This window comes from Seriola dumerili, unplaced genomic scaffold (assembly GCF_002260705.1).
Source record: "Seriola dumerili isolate Sdu_G_001 unplaced genomic scaffold, Sdu_1.0 BDQW01000322.1, whole genome shotgun sequence".
In the NCBI taxonomy this organism is placed as follows: domain Eukaryota; kingdom Metazoa; phylum Chordata; class Actinopteri; order Carangiformes; family Carangidae; genus Seriola; species Seriola dumerili.
This window is the reverse complement of record NW_019174577.1, coordinates 2209919-2224645: the sequence shown is the minus strand read 5'-3', so window position 1 is coordinate 2224645 and position 14727 is coordinate 2209919. Positions and strand designations below refer to the sequence as shown.

The following is a 14727-nucleotide window of genomic DNA, read 5'->3' as shown; positions in this document are numbered from 1 at the left end:
CAATCATTTCCGGACATCGGCGGCGTACGGTCACAAAATGTCCCCCTTAACAATCAAAGGAAATACCTATTGTCGACGAATTATTTAACTGATGTTTTTGGTGTTGCCTGGTCGAGGTGTGATCATAAAATGGATTCCAAGGCTTCTGAAAATGAGATGTCTCGCCCCTTGAGACGATCGACAAGGCAGTCAACCGTTAAAGGTGAGCAAATGGGTCGTAATGACAGTTAGTTGACTTAGCCTTAGCCGGAGCTAGCTGACTTTACCTCACACAAAGTTTAATATCAAAATTCCTCGATTTTTCTGCTGTGACTAACGTTAGCTAAGTTTATAGGCGTAGACTTGAAGTTATTTTGCATTTTATTTAAACTATTTAGCGTTTCAGGACACTTTCATTTCTCATGTCTTCCCATTCCTTCTGTAGTACTGAGTATTGAGCCGAACTAGTAGCATGGATAATATGTGAGCTGTTGGTTAGCTTGTTAGCTGGTGGGTTAACTGATTTAGTTACTTTTCTGGGTTCATATGTAGTATAGACAGAGGAACCAACACTTGGGCGGAACGTTCAGTCGTGCCCTTGTTTCTATTGAGATTATTTCCGGACATCGACGGTGTACGGTCACATAATATCTCCCTTAACAATAACAGGAAATGCCCGTGGTGTTATATAACTCATGTTTTTGTAGTTGCTCGTTAGTGATGGCCAATTAAGGCATTTTGAAGCAGAGAGGGTTCCAGTCGTCTGGGTCTCCAACATGCTCATTATTCGTATCGTCATTAAACCGCATTCACCAGCGACATCTACTGCTGAAGTTGATATCAGGCAGCCAAATCATTTACGAGCCTTTTAGTATAAAAAACAATATAGCCCTGCTATACCTTTTATGAACACAGTGATTCCATTATGTCATTGAGTCGTTAAACATTAAACATATTTATAAGGATGACATTTGTGTTGGAATTATTTTTATTTAATATCAGAGCTTCCTTTTGCGGTGGCTTGAGCCCAGCGCTGACACAGTGCTGTGGAGATAGGTTTGGCTATTCGAGTCTACACAAGTTTTTGTTTATGTCAGAGTTTTAGTGGATCCTCACTTCTTCGAACTACTGCTACTTCTACTTCTCACAACAACAACAATAATAATGAATACTCCGCTAAACTCTTGTACAAATCCTGCTACATTGACGAGGCGGGAGCGAAGCTATCCCCTACAAGGACCCATGAAGTGCCGGTAGTTTCGGATGCTTTTATCCGGCACCAAGCACTCAAAACAAACCGGTGACGTGTAGGTCACGTGTTTTCCTGCAAACTGGTACAAGCCTCGAAGCGGGGTTTCATCTGGCACGCCTGTCCATACTCAGTGCACGCCTCGCTACAAATGTCCAACCAGTATCGCTCGGTCGAGTTGTAATCACAAATGGATTCTAATAGTAAGGTTTCTGGACCCTTGACACGGTCGACCAGGCAGTCAGCCTTTAAAGGTGAGCAAATGGACCTTGATGACAGTTGGTTAACTTAGCCTTATCCCTCGGGGCTAGCTGACTTTACCTCACACAAAGTTTTATAACGAAACCCTTTGATTTTCTGCTTTGACCAACCTGCTGTGGCTGGCTTAATCGCTGTAGACTTGGAACGCTTGGAGATCTTTGACATGTTTAGCCTACAATGCTTGAGAACACTCACACATTACACTAATTTCTTCCTATTCCGTCATTAGCACTGAGTTTTGAGCCGACCCCCAGGATCCCTCTGAAGAGGACCAAAAGGCACTTAGAAAACCAAGCTCCTGTTGCAGCTGTTAACGGTTCCAAAGATAAGGAAAATGGATCGGAGGATGATGGTGGGATGCTTCAGTTAACAGCATTTGTTCTAATTGTAACAGTTAACACTTAGTCTACTATGTTCAGACCAGTGTGAACAACTGTGACTTTTATTTCCTACTTCACAGAGTCACCGAGCAAGAAGAGCCGGCTGGAGACTGGAGAAGCAGTGGGCGGCAGTGGTGATGAGATCGAGATGGATGTCCAGGAATCAGCTGAAGATGAGGATGACAATGAAGAGCAGGAAATGGATATGCAGAGGCAGGATTCCTCTCATGTCACTCATCGACACAAAATATTCCAAGGTTAAGGTTATACATTACTGCTTTAATCATTTCTTGATGAAATGTTAGAAATGAGATATTTGGGGTGACACAATGGTCGAATAGTTAGGGTGTATACTATATGGCTGTTCTAAGCCCTGAGCAGCAGGTCCCTGGTCAGATCTAATCACAAGCAGTTCAGAGGTTTTATTTATAGGTTTTCCCTCTGTTTGAATCAGGTGCCAGTGGAGATGTGAATTTGTTCCCTCGTGTAGTGCTCCGTGAACGCTGCAGATCTGGTCATGCTGTAAATGAAGATGCAGAATGGATAAAAACCAAGACGGGTAGGAGAATGCTGATGGTTGATTGTGCATGGGAATGATTACATTGAGAGAGGATAATACAGTTGTCCTAATATAGTCTCTTTGTTTTCAGTAAAACTATCAACCAAAGAACCTGCAACCCCCACCAAGTCTGCCATTCAAAGCAAACCACTGGCAAACAGACATCATGCTCCAATTACCAGCATGGAGGAGTACAGGAAGAAGATGGAGGACAAAGCCAAGAGTGCTGGTACTATAGACATTATTATTCAGACAGATTTTAGCAAGAAAATTGCATTAAACACCTGTTAAATTGGTTTGCACCATATTTTTTCTACATTGATAAATTCTTCCTCTTCCTCATATTTAGATAAACCCAGAGTTAAGTACCATACCGGAAGCATGTATCCAGCCTCAGAGAAAGCTGTCACAAAGCAACAATATTTGAATAACATTAAAAAGGAAATTGTTCAGCAAAAGAAACAAGGTATTGCACTTTCGACTGAATTTTACAGTCTCGAGAAACATGTAATGTAGCTTTGACATTTTTGACATTGAGTTAATGAGATTTTCTCTTGTAGATAAAGGGATGAAGAAAACTGCCAAAATCAAGACAAGCTCTGGATATTCTTGTAGTGGTAAGCTACAGTCAATTTAACTACATTGTCTTTACACCCAAAGATACTTGTCCTACATTTGAATTGTGTCCTTTCAGGATTCATGTGGAACTTATGGTGTTTGCTCCTCCTGGTGCTGCTCAGTTCTGCTACCTTGCTGGTATACAAGAAAATCCCTGCGCTCCAAAGGATCACAGATCCTGGGGGGCATTTACTCAGGGCTGTGAAGCCAGAAACATTTGCAGATCAGTTTTCTCTTCTTGAGGCTCAGTTCCCCAGTCAGCGGACTGAGTTGTGGAAGAGAAGCAAGATACACCTGGAGAGGCACCTCAAAACAGCCCAGCCCACAGAGCCAGTGAGTCTGATCTTCACTGCTGGCAGCAAGGCTAACAAGACGCTGCGCTGCCTGGCTCAGGGCCTGGCCTCCTCCTTCTCGTCTGCCCTCAATGCCTCCGTCCTCGACATCAATGGAGCCAGCAAAGCCGGCCAGGACAGCGATGACGTTAAGCTGGACATTGACAGCCAGCTGAAAGCCGCCTTTGAAGGTAATAAACCTGTGGCAGTCATTCATCACCTCGAGGAGCTGCCTCCAGGCTCTACCCTCATTTTTTATCGCTACTGTGACCATGAGAGCGCTGCATACAAGCGGGTGTTCTTGTTGTTTACTGTGCTACTGCCGCAAGATGAGATCAGCAGTGACAGGTGTCTGAAGGATGTGGAGGAGATGGTGCAAGACTATGTTAAGGAGAGGCTAGTGGGCTCCAGCAGCCAAACCTCCTTCAATGAGATGGACACTGACAAGTACGGTGGACTGTGGAGCCGAATCTCTCACCTTATCTTGCCTGTGGTGTCTGAGCAGGAAGTAGAGCAGAAAGGATGCTGATGAACCAAGCTGGCATCCCAGAATTAGGATGCCACTTTGGACCAGCCTGATCCTTCTTGGTAATGTGCAGGAGCTATGAAACAGTGAAGTAATATGAAAATAACGTGTGTGCTGTGATGTTTCACATATAGACTTGATTTCAAATGTTTGAAAGTTATATTAATTTATCTCTGTCACAGATGATTCTCAAACTGCAGTCCAATGTCTGATTCAATTTAACTGCTCAAAATGTTTGGCACAGTTTTTAAATGTGTGAACATGTACAGGCTTTGCATTAGGAACAGTAACAATGGTGTTGCACCATCATTCCACTTTCAAAGAAGGGTATTCGATGCATATTCTCATGCAGATTTAACAAAACGACATATACGAAATAGAGAGCACTGTGTTCAGCTGCTTTTTAATGGACATTTCCAGTCTCCAAAAAAAGAGTTTCTGCTGAATGATGAGCTTGGATTACACTGGGTCCTTCTTTGGAGCTAATTAAAGAAATTTTTCCTTTTCCTGTTTCTTGTTTTGTACCAAATCTCAGAGACCACTGTTCGCTTGCTTTATACTTCTGTGTAACATCCCCATTTGCATTTCATTATTTTGTGATTTGATTTTGCACTAAAAATGTTTGACTTTTCATTAACCAGCCATCTTATCAATAGTACTGGCTTTTAATAAGATAAATATTTTATATTCTTTGTTTTTTTGTGAATGTGTATATTTGTGATAAAATGTCTTTTTCCAAGACTGGAATATATTTTGATATCTGTGTGTGTATATATATATATATATATATATTGGATATGAACAGGTTCATTCTTCTCACCACTGAAACGTACTTAGATTGCTGTCAACATAAAAACACGCGGGTTCTCATGACGTGATTTGAGTTTTTACAAATGTTTTTACTAAATCTTATCACACAATGTGCCTTTAAACCGAGTATGGAGAAGATGAAAAGCACAGAAACACTTCAGTCATTTGATACTGTATCTTGACAACAATGTCAGGACTCGGACAAGCTTTCTTACTGAAAGATTTGATTTATAAAGTGTTCTTTTGTGATATCACTCATTCCTCTTATGTTGTTGTTATTCTGAAATGAATTTGTGTTGTTCATATGAATACCTGAATATTTTCAATAAAGATTATTTTCATACCCAGAAGAGTTGTTCTTAGTCTCTGTATGTCTGTTTAGTTTCTGGAACAGAGGTAGAGCAAAAAGAGGAAGTCCTCCACTTGTGAAAAAGGACTTTACAATATACAATGGGAGAGCACCTGGACTTTTGTATGTGTAATAAAGCCAACTTTTGTGCTATTGTTGATCAGCAATGTTAAAGTGATAGTCAAGGTGGAGCTGCAACTGGATTATTATTATGAAGCAGTTAATGAATGTCAATGAGTGTAAAAAACAAGGAAGTTACAGCAGGTTCAATCAATTCCTCAGCTTTGGCAGAGGTTTAATGGTGGGGTGAGTCATCAGTCTGAGCGTTAGCCATTTCAAAAGAATCATAAAACCAAAGAATGATTAACAAGTATGCAGTATGCAACATGAGTGTATAAAGATTTAGGGCCAAATTATTTTTAAAGTTACAGTATATATATACTTGTTTACATAGAAAACTAAAATATACTAAAATACTTTGAACTTTTAGCACAAAAATATTGGTTTAACTGTGCAGATATGCAAGTATCCCAAATGTTTGGAAAATCTTTGTGGCCTCCACCTTCTGCTCTCCAAGACTGTGCTCCGAGACCTTATTGTTTAGAGCTCATATATGGTCAGTCCTTGTATTAAAACCTTGGAGGATACTTTTCAGTGACTTGAGAGCAACACTAAAAAAACAAACTTGTTCATATAGTGTATCATATTGCAGTCCACAATAAATAGCTGTGACATGATGAAGTTGTTGTAAAGATAAAAGATAAAATTCAGGGCCTCATCGTGCGGAATTTAAAGAAGGAAGATAAGAAATTAAAGATAACAGCAACAATGAATTTAAGTTTGGTGACATCATGCACTCATGTGGTTCACAGCAGAACTTCCCTGGAAAATGAAAAACAAACAAACGATGTCAGACTGTTTAATATGTTGTATTTTTGGTGACTTTATCTTTATTTTGATTTGGAAACCAACATGTGCAGTATTTACAGCTCACAAGGCGTCAGGGAAATACAGTTTCAAATGTACATTTTTATTACCATCACAAAAGCTACAATTTGTAAACAAATTGAATTTATATTAATGAATAACTTGATAAAAGCATGACAAAATAGAAATGAAATGTATCAAACAGAAAAACAACTGTGAAACACACGCAAAGTACCAGCACATCTCCATGAATCTGGGTGCACAAGCCTACTCTTCCCGACACCCAGATATTCCAACAATGACAGCCACAGTGAAAGATATGGTTCCAGCGATGACGATGATTGAAACAGCAATGACAGTCACTTCTGTGCTGAGCTGAAATTCACAGATACAATGGTGAAAAACAGATGTGGCCATTTTTACTGTATTCTTGGATTTCTTCTGGTGAAGATAGTTGTCATGATAATACAAAATGTTCAAATCAAAACGTGTTGTATTGCCATAATGTGAACAGGCTCTCACCATTCGCTTCCCTTCCTCGCCACTGTTTGAACTCTCTGTAACAGGAAAAAAGTAAACAATATCATTTTGTTCTTCATAAGAATCCATACAGTATTTAATACATAATATTATATTCAAACAGAGCTATATTACTAAGTCATTCACCTGTTTTGACTCTCTTCAGTCTTGTATGTTTGAGAGTTCTGGATAAGAAAACCCAGATGATTGCAAACAGAAAAACCCACACGGCGTAAGCGACCGTCACTTTCAGAAGCCAAGACTCTCTCATGTTGTGCCTGCATTTGTCTATCTTCAAAACACCAATAATGACGATGGCAACTGTGTGTAAAACAGATTTGGAAATGAAATCAGAGAAATAAACAGGCAACGGCAACTCTCTGAAGAGATGGTGTGAGCTGTGACATTGTGTTAGCCTCTCTCTCTGATGTTTAAAAGCAATAGTACGATAGGTTGGTAAATGTGCTTAAAGCGTTCTTTAAGAGTTAGATAAGAAGGTGTATACCACTCTCATATTTGTCTGGTAAATATACAGTGACAGACAGCAGTTGGTTAGCTTAGCATTAACACAAAGATGGGGGAAATGGGGAAGCAACCAGCCTGGCTCTGTTCAAAGGTCTGCCTATTGTGAAACTCTTATGCTCACCAATCAACATCTCTTATCTCATTTGTACGATTGGTACAAAACTTGAAGTGTAAATATGTCAAGTTGCAGTTTTACAGGAGTTTATCTGTGAACATTGCTTGGCCTGAAACAGTAACAAATAAGAAAGAGCGTTAATTAGTGAGTTTTAAAGGTGCTAGTAGGCAGCTTTTGTTACCGTCGGACAGAGTCAGGCTAGTTGTTTCCCCCTATTTCCAGTTTTTGCTCTAAGCTAATCAAATCAAATGCTTCTCCAGTTATTTACCTGATACACATGAAACTGCTTTCAGTCTTCTCATCCAACTCCCAACAAGAATGCAGATTAGTGCATTTCCCAAAATGTCACACTATTGCTTTCAATACATTAAACAAGAAGTCTTCTCACAGACCAGAATGCATGCACCAAAGTTTAGAATTTTGAATTTCCTTACTTGCAAAAATCTCATGAATGACAAAACACACTTTGGCAGCAAGGTCACAGCTGTCCTTTCTGGAACAGAGCAAAAGAAAAACAGTAGTGCACAAAGTGTTGATGTAAAGGTCAAGTCAAATATTCAGGCAGAAGAAGAGGTGTTGAACTTACAATTCATGAGTGGGTCCAAATGGCAGAGAAACGATTACTAGATCTATGAAATTAATCACTATAACCACAAACAGAAGAGCTGCAAGAATGACCTAAACATACACACACAGAGGAGACATACACACACACACACACACACACACACACATTGAAAATAACCTTAGAGCAATTCAGAAATTTCAATATAGATAAAAAGAAGTGTTGCAAACTGCTGATTATTACTCACATCATGGGAATCCCCCATATATACTAGATTCACAGCCAATATTTCAACTGCTGCACAAAGCACACAGCACATTATCTTGAACCCCTAAAAAAAAAATAACATGCACTTTAAATTATTTCAATGAACCTGAATAATTAGTTTGAATCTAGTGTTTGTTATTAAAGATTCAGATACTGTAAATAAGCACAGGCTACTGACTGAGCCTACAAATGCCGTATAGCATTACAGACGATGCTGCTTTGCAATGCAATGCTTTTCCCTAGATGGGCTTTTATATTTAACAAAAATAAGTTACATTGACAAAAAGACATAAAAAAAATCTTAAGAAAAATATGCATACAAAATGCAAAACAGAAAATGAACAAAACATTTAAATGAGCACCACTAACTAGAAAACATTTACCAATAAATATCTTCAAATCAAACCCCCCTTTTCTATACTACTTCTGGTAGGCATTTTTTTTTCTGCAAAAGTCATGCACTGTAATTAAATTCTGTAATTATCTATACAGTTGTAGTTTTTATTGTTAGTGGTGGTTTCAGCCTCTCTCAGCGTCCATTTCAGCATCTCTGCAATTCAATTTACGCAAGGCGGTGCAAGATGAGGACATCTAGTACCAGTAACTATGACAACAACAGCCCCAAAACCCTTACCTTACTTTCAGGAGATTGAAGGTGGCCGTTGAAGATGGTGACAATGTTTGACAGTTCCTGACAAGAGACAGGGTGAGAGAGCAATTTATCTTCTTCATGTATAGATAGATTTTTTTGACAACAGAGTCTCACCATACTACAAAAGTTTATAAATACAATACCATTTCCACTTGTTTAAAAGAACAGCTGACACTTGTCAGAATAGGAATGGCCTAAAGATAAAAGAAAGAGACACGATTATTTCTTTTAGGTCAGAATCTTGTCTATTGCACTTGCTGTAATACTTGTAATAGGAGATAAACTGCTCATACTTGCCTTTTGAAGTATTATTCTTGGAATTGGCCCAGGTCCTGGTGCTGTAGTACTTGGTTTTGTAGTATTTGAAGTACTGGGCTTTGTAGTACTTGCTGCAGTACTTGGTTTTGTAGTTCCTATAGTACTGGGCTTTGTAGTACTTGCTGCAGTACTTGGTTTTGTAGTACCTATAGTACTGGGCTTTGTAGTACTTTCTGCAGTACCTGGTTTTATTGTACTTGAAGTACTGGGCTTTGTAGTACTTGCAGTAGTACTTGGCTCTGTTGAACTTGCTGTAGTGCCTGGCTTTGTAGTACTTGGCTCTGTAGTACTTTTAGTACTTGGCGCTGTAGTAGTTGTAGTACTAGGCTTTGTAGTACTTGTTGTAGTACTTGGCTCTGTAGTACTTGTTGTACTTGGCTCTGTAGTACTTGTAGTACTAGGCTTTGTAGTACTTGTAGTAGTACTTGGCTTTGTAGTACTTGTAGTAGTGGGCTTTGTAGTACTTGTAGTAGTACTTGCAGAAGTACTTGGCTGAGTAGGTAAAATGACCTGCGCATCCACTGGTCTCCAGAATTTCCAGAAAGACTCAACAAATGTGGCTCTGAAACGTATCAGACAGGAACAGATGTTAATGTAAATCCTTTTGCTCCTCATTGTAATATAAAGTGAAACTGGAGCAGCTGAGTTTGGTTCTTAGGTTTTACAGGAAAGTTTAAGTGTACAAAATACTTTAAAAGTTACCTGAAAGTGATGTCTAGCTTTGCGCCCTCTGCTGTCCAGTTAACTCGCACCGAAGTCTTTTTTAGTTTGTTGTCCTGACGAACAACCGAGTCCTGAGGACAGTCACATAAGTAACCCGTCACATCCATAAGACAGCGTAATAAGGCTTTGACTATGAATCCACACTTCAAGTTCATTTAAATTTGTTTTTTGATATAGCAATTGAAAGTATGAATATTGACTTAAATCAATTCATTGCTTTTACTACCTCTAATAATGATTGAACGGGATGGTTACTCACTAGTAATCCATTGCATGACTGGAATTGAGTCGTAGAAGAATCAAGTATGATAAATTTTCCAACAGAACGCTCAAGATTGCCTGTCTTTCGAGCCTCCAACAAAAATCCCCGGAATTTAGTGGTGTTGTTGCTTCTAAGAAAAACTGAAAAATGGTTTGAAGATTCATCAGTGTGATGGTGGACGAAAATGAAGACAGAGATAATGATAACCTTGCTATAATGCTAAAAAAGTAAATGACCACTGCAGCAAAGATTTATAGTGATAAACAATCATCCAGGAAAAGGGGATTGACAGTCCTGTACCTGTAATAGGCTCTCCATCATTCCCAAGTTCGTAATGGACCTCAAAGGGTAGTTCAGAGCTCTGGGGATTAACAAGATTATTTGTTCTGTCCCTGTGCTCAGGTAACATTGAATGACACGACTGTGGGAAGGGACGGTTTGCAAACCCTTGCACCTTTGAGATGAAGCAAAGACCAATCAAGATCCACATCCACATCTGGAAAACAAGGGTGCAATACTATTGGTAAATGCCATAAACTAAATGTCATCAACATATAGTCACTGAAGATGAATAAACTTAGCTTGAAACACTGTCACAGTGATAACCACAGTCACCACATAAACTTACTCTTGGTATCAATCAAAAATGTGTGTATGATTATTTATTTTTTATAATAGAAGTAATTTAAACCAAATTAGACATAAAAGTAAATAGCAAGGATTTTTGGAGATCTCTTTGACATTTCCATGACAGTTTCATTCAAATTCAAACTTGGAATTATAGCTTTTTAAGACTTCAGTGGCAAATATTAAATATATAATGATAGTAACAATTATTCTCTTACCTTGAAAGAAAGAAATTTGTTTACAACATCTAGTACCATGAAACGATCACTTAAGATGTTGAACTACAACTATGGACTCTCAGTGAAAACAAGGGAGAATTTCTGCTAAAGTCCCTTCAAGAAAAACTGAAATCTTGTGAACGTCTCTGTAGACAGGACTCCTCCTTCCAGGACAGTAAGGTATGCAATGTGTGCTAGGGAACAACTCAGCGGACCGAATGAGGAAGTCAGAAAGGGCTGAACCTACCTACATGCGCAAGTGAAATGATTAACAAAATGCAGCTTCACTTTATATCTGATCAGACCTACTGTATATCTCAGATTAGTCTCATAGTTTGTTTCCCAACAGCATACAGTTTCCTTATTTGCTCCAGTCTTTCTCAAAAGAGATTTCATGACAGGAAATGTCTTTATTGATTATTGTTGTTTGGAAAGTGTGTGTGTGTATGTTGTGTGTGTGTGTGTGTGTGTGTGTGTGTGTGTGTGTGTGTGTGTGTTTGCCTACGTCCGAATCAAGAAGCAGATGATACTGTTATAAGAGGGGCTTTGGGGTTTTACAATTATAGCACAGAAAGTGTCATTGCTCTGTAGTCAGCTAAATAAATATATTGTCATTGTGCCAGGCAAATGTGATGCAGACAAATCACAACTACGCAAACACACAACACCCAGAGTTATAGATAAATAGATTTGATCATGTTGAGATAAGCCCACAACCTTTGTAGGAATTCTAATACTGCTGATAACACTGCACACAACATAAATTCAACTCAAAATAGGTCCCTGATGAATAACTCAAATCAAAGTCAATTCAAAATCAATCTATAAGGACTTCATGCTTCATTTACATATAATTTGGTATTTTAGTAGATTTTAGTTGTATTTTGCAGTATAACACGTTTAAAGCATCATCAGTCTTTATTTGGCTGAGTATAGGGCCGCAGCAAAATGTAAAGTTATTCCAATGTATAATTGTTGACAGTATTATGAATGCTTTCAGTGCTAACACTGTTAATGATGAATCAGCAAAGCCACATATGAGCATAATAATGATCACTCTGATCATCTATGCAGATTGTTGGAAATGCAGATTTAGCTGTTTATAGTCATATCTCAACCATTTGGACGAGGCGCATAATGAAAAAGAAGAACCATGTGGTCAGTTTAAAAAATCATTGTCAGTTGATTTTAATTGCACAAAGGAACGAAGAAATGCAGTTTTTCAGAATTGACCATATGAAAACAAAAAAAACATTAACAAACAACATTTTTAACAAAGTCCTTGCAATTAATGACAATATATGTAAAAAAAAACATGTTTAGCTATTGTATGTAATGAAACAGTCAGAAAATTTATAGGAAAAAAATCATGATAAGCAATAAGTAAGAACTCATTTATATTTATAATTAAGCATCATTGGCACTGTGACGATATTTACTATAGTAGCGCCACTTCCACAGCAACAAATTCCTATTTTCACATGCTCATTAAAAACATGACCTCCTTTAAAACTGCCAGTAATTAACTTCATCCTATACAAGCTACATGTTATGAAAAAGGTTTAACACAGCGACACACATCCAACAGTAAACAGCAAAAGTCACATTTGAATTTTGAGTGCAGCATGCAAACTGCAACATATGAGCCAAGTGGATCCTACCAAATACACACTGAATGCATTTTTAAAATCAGTGATGCACAAGCAAATTCAAGAAAAATGATATAATTGAACAGCAACTAGTACATTGATCCGTGTGAGATGAAGTTCTGCACTCTAGCCTGCTGTTCCTCGACTGGATTTGACTTACTGAACATTTGGTGCAGCATTGATTTCAAATGACTTCTAAACTTCACACCAACAAACACATAAAAGACAGGGTTCAGGCAGCAGTGGGAGAAAGCAATGAGTCGGCACACATAGAACGCATAATCAATCTGGATGCTCAACTCACAGTTATCAAATGGTGGCACCAAATTGTCAGCCAAAGTCTTCAGAAAGATGACCACATTGTATGGCACCCAGCCGATGAAGAACACAGCCACGATACAGAAGACTAACTTAACTGCTCTGTTCTTTGTGTGGGATCTTGTTTTTGTGATTTTTCCCAGTATTTGGATGTAGCAGAAACCCACCACCACAAAAGCAACCATGAAGAAAATATTCTGTTGGGAGACAGCTATGATTTCCCACATGATGGTTTGGCATTCACAGCCCATAGAGTGTTTACCCTTGTGGGGGATCCTGACGAGAGAGCTGTAGAGCAAAGAGGGCAAGGCTGCTCCAATACTGATTATCCACATTAGGAAAGACAGAAAAACGCCAGTGCTGAATTTTGGTGTGCTTAGGTCAGAGAGAGGGTGGACAACGGCCAGATACCTGTAGATGGTCATGATGGTCAAAAAGAGGATGCTGCTGTAAAACCCAGTGAAGAAGACGAAAGTTACAATTTTGCAGAGAATCTCTGAAAACACCCATCCCCAGATGTAGTAAATGGCCCAGAAAGGGAGACCGGTGGTGAAGACGAGGTCAGAGATGGCCAGGTTGAGGATGAAAATGTTGGTGAAAGACTTCAGGTTTTCGTACAGAGCCAGGATTACAAGGACGAGGATGTTCCCTGTGAGGCTCAGTGTTATCACAACAGAGAAGAAAACAGGAATGGCGATGGATCCAAATTTGACCACCGAGCCTTTTTCACAGACTTCATCTTCATAGTCGTAATCATATGTGCTGTTATTTAAACTGTCATTCATTGCTGTTGAACTCGGATCTAGAAAACAAATACAGGATTAGTGCATGCATTAGTGCAGGTTATTTTTGCCTTACACATGATTACTTTCAGCTTTACAGTGACTGAGTGACTGAGTGTTGTAGCTTTAGTGATTTCCTTCTTTTGTAAGTCCCTTTGGATAAAAGCATCTGTCAAATGAGTAAATGTAAATGAGTGTACACATTATAGACTGTATATAAAGTACAGATATGGAGGATGCACCTACCAACATGTTACACTGGAATTCCTTTTGTGAGCACAAAATAGTATTGTAAAGAAAAAAAAAAAGAACTACCTCCTGTTCGATGGGACTGATATGTTGTTGGATGTGATGCTTTCCCTCTTCTCACAAGAGAACTCAGAAAGGGGTAGCTTTAATAATCTAATTTCTGTTCCTAGTTCTGGTTTCACCAGACTATGTCCTCAGCTCTGCTTACGCTACACATCTATTCAAAAATAGATTTGCCAATTATCTAATCATAAAAAGCAAGGTCTTAAAGATTCACCTGTATAGAATATGTTTTGATAGAAATCCCAGGATCAGATGTCTCAAAATATGGGCAAGTAAAACCAAAATCATATGCATGACTAGATATTGCTATAGAGGTAAGGAAAAGAAAATGTGTTTTTGTAGTTTGACTGACACTGTAACATATGAGACTTAAGAAATGACACTTGAGCTACTATAGGAGCTTAGTTTTACACTTTTGCAATATTCAGGCACTTGTGAGAAACAGATTTGAAAAAAACAAACAACAAAAAACAAAAAGCTCCATAAGCTCTGGATCCTATATGTGCAATAACGCAAGCAATAACATAAGATTTCAAGTGTTTTGACAGACTTGACATAGCTCTGCCAGACCTACCAAAAACACTGCTTTCAGATGCAGAGTACTACTTTACACAATAAACTGATCTTTCTGTGTAAAATGTCCATGGTAATGTCCTCCATGCTATTTTGTTGCTAGGTAGCCTATCACAATATACTGTATAGGCCGCACATAGGCTTTAGTTATCATAAAAGCCAGTATAAACTTTTAGTATGGTGCACATGGATCAAGTTGTCATACATTGATTATGTTTTAAAGATTTGTATCAAGATCTCAACAAGGTCATGTATACCAATCTCTCCAGTTATATCTGAAATATCTATGATTAGCTGTGAATTGAACAAACG

General features: G+C 38.5%; 3 protein-coding genes and 1 long non-coding RNA gene across 8 annotated transcripts; 1 reads left to right on the top strand and 3 right to left on the bottom strand.

The window, feature by feature from the left end:
• Window positions 1–34: 34 nt before the first annotated feature.
• On the top strand, window positions 35–4644 carry LOC111232097 (torsin-1A-interacting protein 2-like). Of its 3 annotated transcripts, none has more exons than XM_022759452.1 (8): window positions 37–202; window positions 1719–1841; window positions 1950–2126; window positions 2324–2428; window positions 2520–2657; window positions 2778–2894; window positions 2989–3045; window positions 3123–4644. In XM_022759452.1, exons 1-8 carry the CDS (start codon window positions 130–132, stop codon window positions 3905–3907), a joined length of 1575 nt encoding a protein of 524 aa, XP_022615173.1. In that variant the 5' UTR covers window positions 37–129; the 3' UTR covers window positions 3908–4644. The 3 variants fall into 3 exon arrangements, with proteins under 3 accessions (XP_022615175.1, XP_022615173.1, XP_022615174.1); XM_022759453.1 differs by lacking the exon at window positions 37–202 and adding an exon at window positions 993–1482; XM_022759454.1 differs by lacking the exon at window positions 1719–1841 and having other exon boundaries at window positions 35–202.
• Window positions 4645–5998: 1354 nt separating this feature from the next.
• Window positions 5999–9310, bottom strand: LOC111232101. Its single transcript, XM_022759460.1, has 9 exons — window positions 8931–9310; window positions 8777–8827; window positions 8616–8672; window positions 7962–8045; window positions 7736–7827; window positions 7584–7642; window positions 6657–6830; window positions 6513–6547; window positions 5999–6365 (listed from the first exon to the last, which is right to left on the bottom strand). The coding sequence occupies exons 2-9, from the start codon at window positions 8777–8779 to the stop codon at window positions 6258–6260; spliced, it is 612 nt and encodes a 203-aa protein (XP_022615181.1). The 5' UTR covers window positions 8780–8827; window positions 8931–9310; the 3' UTR covers window positions 5999–6257.
• Window positions 9311–9938: 628 nt separating this feature from the next.
• LOC111232102 lies at window positions 9939–10985 on the bottom strand. Its single transcript, XR_002665531.1, has 3 exons — window positions 10782–10985; window positions 10237–10432; window positions 9939–10076 (listed from the first exon to the last, which is right to left on the bottom strand). It is a non-coding gene; the product is annotated as an uncharacterized LOC111232102 (long non-coding RNA).
• A 1080-nt stretch (window positions 10986–12065) lies between these two features.
• On the bottom strand, window positions 12066–14721 carry LOC111232100 (chemokine XC receptor 1-like). 3 transcript variants are annotated; one of them, XM_022759459.1, is made up of 2 exons: window positions 14417–14721; window positions 12066–13550 (listed from the first exon to the last, which is right to left on the bottom strand). In XM_022759459.1, exon 2 carries the CDS (start codon window positions 13531–13533, stop codon window positions 12520–12522), a length of 1014 nt encoding a protein of 337 aa, XP_022615180.1. In that variant the 5' UTR covers window positions 13534–13550; window positions 14417–14721; the 3' UTR covers window positions 12066–12519. The 3 variants fall into 3 exon arrangements, with proteins under 3 accessions (XP_022615180.1, XP_022615178.1, XP_022615179.1); XM_022759457.1 differs by lacking the exon at window positions 14417–14721 and adding an exon at window positions 13777–13906; XM_022759458.1 differs by lacking the exon at window positions 14417–14721 and adding an exon at window positions 13846–13904.
• Window positions 14722–14727: the final 6 nt, after the last annotated feature.